The 1900-nt window shown below is 46.6% G+C and overlaps 1 protein-coding gene across 1 annotated transcript in view; it reads left to right on the top strand.

The window, feature by feature from the left end:
- The window catches only part of LOC106529077 (spectrin beta chain, non-erythrocytic 1), a gene marked incomplete in the record, with an annotated part of 40099 nt that extends 38538 nt beyond the window's left edge, over nucleotides 1–1561 (top strand). The window contains 2 exon segments of the mRNA XM_014024412.1: nucleotides 150–192; nucleotides 471–1561. Coding sequence (XP_013879866.1) covers nucleotides 150–192; nucleotides 471–665 — 238 coding nt within the window.
- Nucleotides 1562–1900: the final 339 nt, after the last annotated feature.

Here is a 1900-nt window from a genome sequence, read left to right as displayed (position 1 = left end):
GTTAAACTCAGACTGGTGGGCGGAGTCACAGGTTCTGACAGGTTACACTGAGGCTGATGGGCGGAGTCACAGGTTCTGACGGGTTAAACTCAGACTGGTGGGCGGAGTCACAGGTTCTGACAGGTATTGTTTTTCTTCTTGTTTTTTAGAGCCCCAAATGGAAACGAGTATCTGTTCCAAGCCAAAGATGAAGTGAGTATGAATGTCTCTTAGATTCTGGATCAGAACCGGTTTGGCTGCATGGAGAGTTTCAGAATCAGAACATGGATTATTTTTTATCTGACAGAGGAATGTGGATCCTAAGCTGTGTTCTGATTCCTAAACTAGATGTAAACATCCTGATTATAAAATAAAAGTGTTTTGATGAGTTTCTGGTCTTTAGAAGCGGCACCGGTCCAGCTCTGTAGACGAGTTTTTGTAGACCTGAACCAGAATCTTTAGTTCTGACCCGTGTTGCTCCTCCTCCTCAGGAGGAGATGAGCACCTGGATCCAGGCCATCCTGAACGCCGCTGACCTCTCCCACACGGAGGGCAGCAACCCCGGCACACCGGCCTCAGTGCGCGCTCAGACCATGCCCGCCATCGTCTCGGTCGGCGCCGAGTCCAGTCCCGGCAAGAAGGACAAGGAGAAACGCTTCAGCTTGTTCAGCAAGAAGAAACAGTAGAACCTGGAGGAGTAAAGCAGAACCCTGACCCAGAACACCTCAGTGGAACCAGCCTGACGCTCTGACCCCGAACACCTCACGGTTCTGTCAGGACCCCTTCATGTTTCAGCTTCCTGAAGGTCCAAACAGAACCTCGTCTTCTGAAACCTTCAGAACCAGACATCCAGAGTTCTGATCCTGGTTCTGCTGCAGAACCCTTACAGTTCTGGTTCTGCTGCAGCCTTCAGTGACACAGACCCAGCCACTGTCATGTGATGGTAACTGGGTCGTTAAAGGAGCAGCAGTGTTCTGATACGTTTTCACTGAATGGATCAGAACAGAAGCTGATGGGAACAACAGAAACTGAACCGTGTCGGGTGAGTGTTGGGTCAACCCTAACCCTGACTGTGTCAGGTTTGGTTTCACTGACATTTTCTGGGTTCTGAAAGGCTTGGTTCTGTTGTGTTTGTGGTGGGCGGAGCGTCACTGGACTCATCAGAGCATCTGTCAGCTCTGATTGGTTACTCCGGCGCAACGCTGACCTGAGCAGGGACCAGTTCCTGAGCTTTGGGGGTTTTGTTTTTCCTCCGTTCTGTGAGGGTTCTGGAGAAAACTGGACCAACTGTGCTTTTAACTTTCTATCGGTTCTGTTTCATGTAAAAATGTTCACCTGCATGCTTCATGTAGAGCTCACCTGAAACTTTTTCTTTGGTTCTGTCGGCTCCGGAGTGGAGAACTGCACAACCGGCTGGAGTTGTCTCGTTCCACAGTGCTCCGATACTTTCTGCTCACAGTTCTGATCCGTAACTTAACCAACATGTATGACCGTCTGTGCACAATCAGAACCTGCTGCGTATTAAACCACTGCGTATCACACTGCACCTGAACTCATTAAAGCTTTGAAACTATACACACTACTTCCTGTTCTGGTCTTACTTCCTGTTTTGGTTTACTCACTTCCTGTCTTGGTCTTCTTATTTCCTGTTCTGATCTTACTTCCTGTTTTGGTTTACTCACTTCCTGTTTTGGTCTTATTTCCTGTTCTGATCTTACTTCCTGTTTTGGTTTACTCACTTCCTGTTTTGGTCTTATTTCCTGTTCTGATCTTACTTCCTGTTTTGGTTTACTCACTTCCTGTTTTGGTCATCTTGTTTCTTGTTTTGGTTTTATTAGTTGTTTTTCTGATTTAATGTTTTTAAATTGTAAAGCGTCTTTGAGAGTTTTGAAAAGTGCTATATAAGACTAATGCATTATTT

Source organism: Austrofundulus limnaeus, unplaced genomic scaffold (genome assembly GCF_001266775.1).
Source record: "Austrofundulus limnaeus strain Quisiro unplaced genomic scaffold, Austrofundulus_limnaeus-1.0 Scaffold422, whole genome shotgun sequence".
NCBI classification, from domain to species: domain Eukaryota; kingdom Metazoa; phylum Chordata; class Actinopteri; order Cyprinodontiformes; family Rivulidae; genus Austrofundulus; species Austrofundulus limnaeus.
The sequence above is the reverse complement of the archived record's forward strand: the minus strand, read 5'-3'. Positions and strand labels throughout refer to the sequence as shown.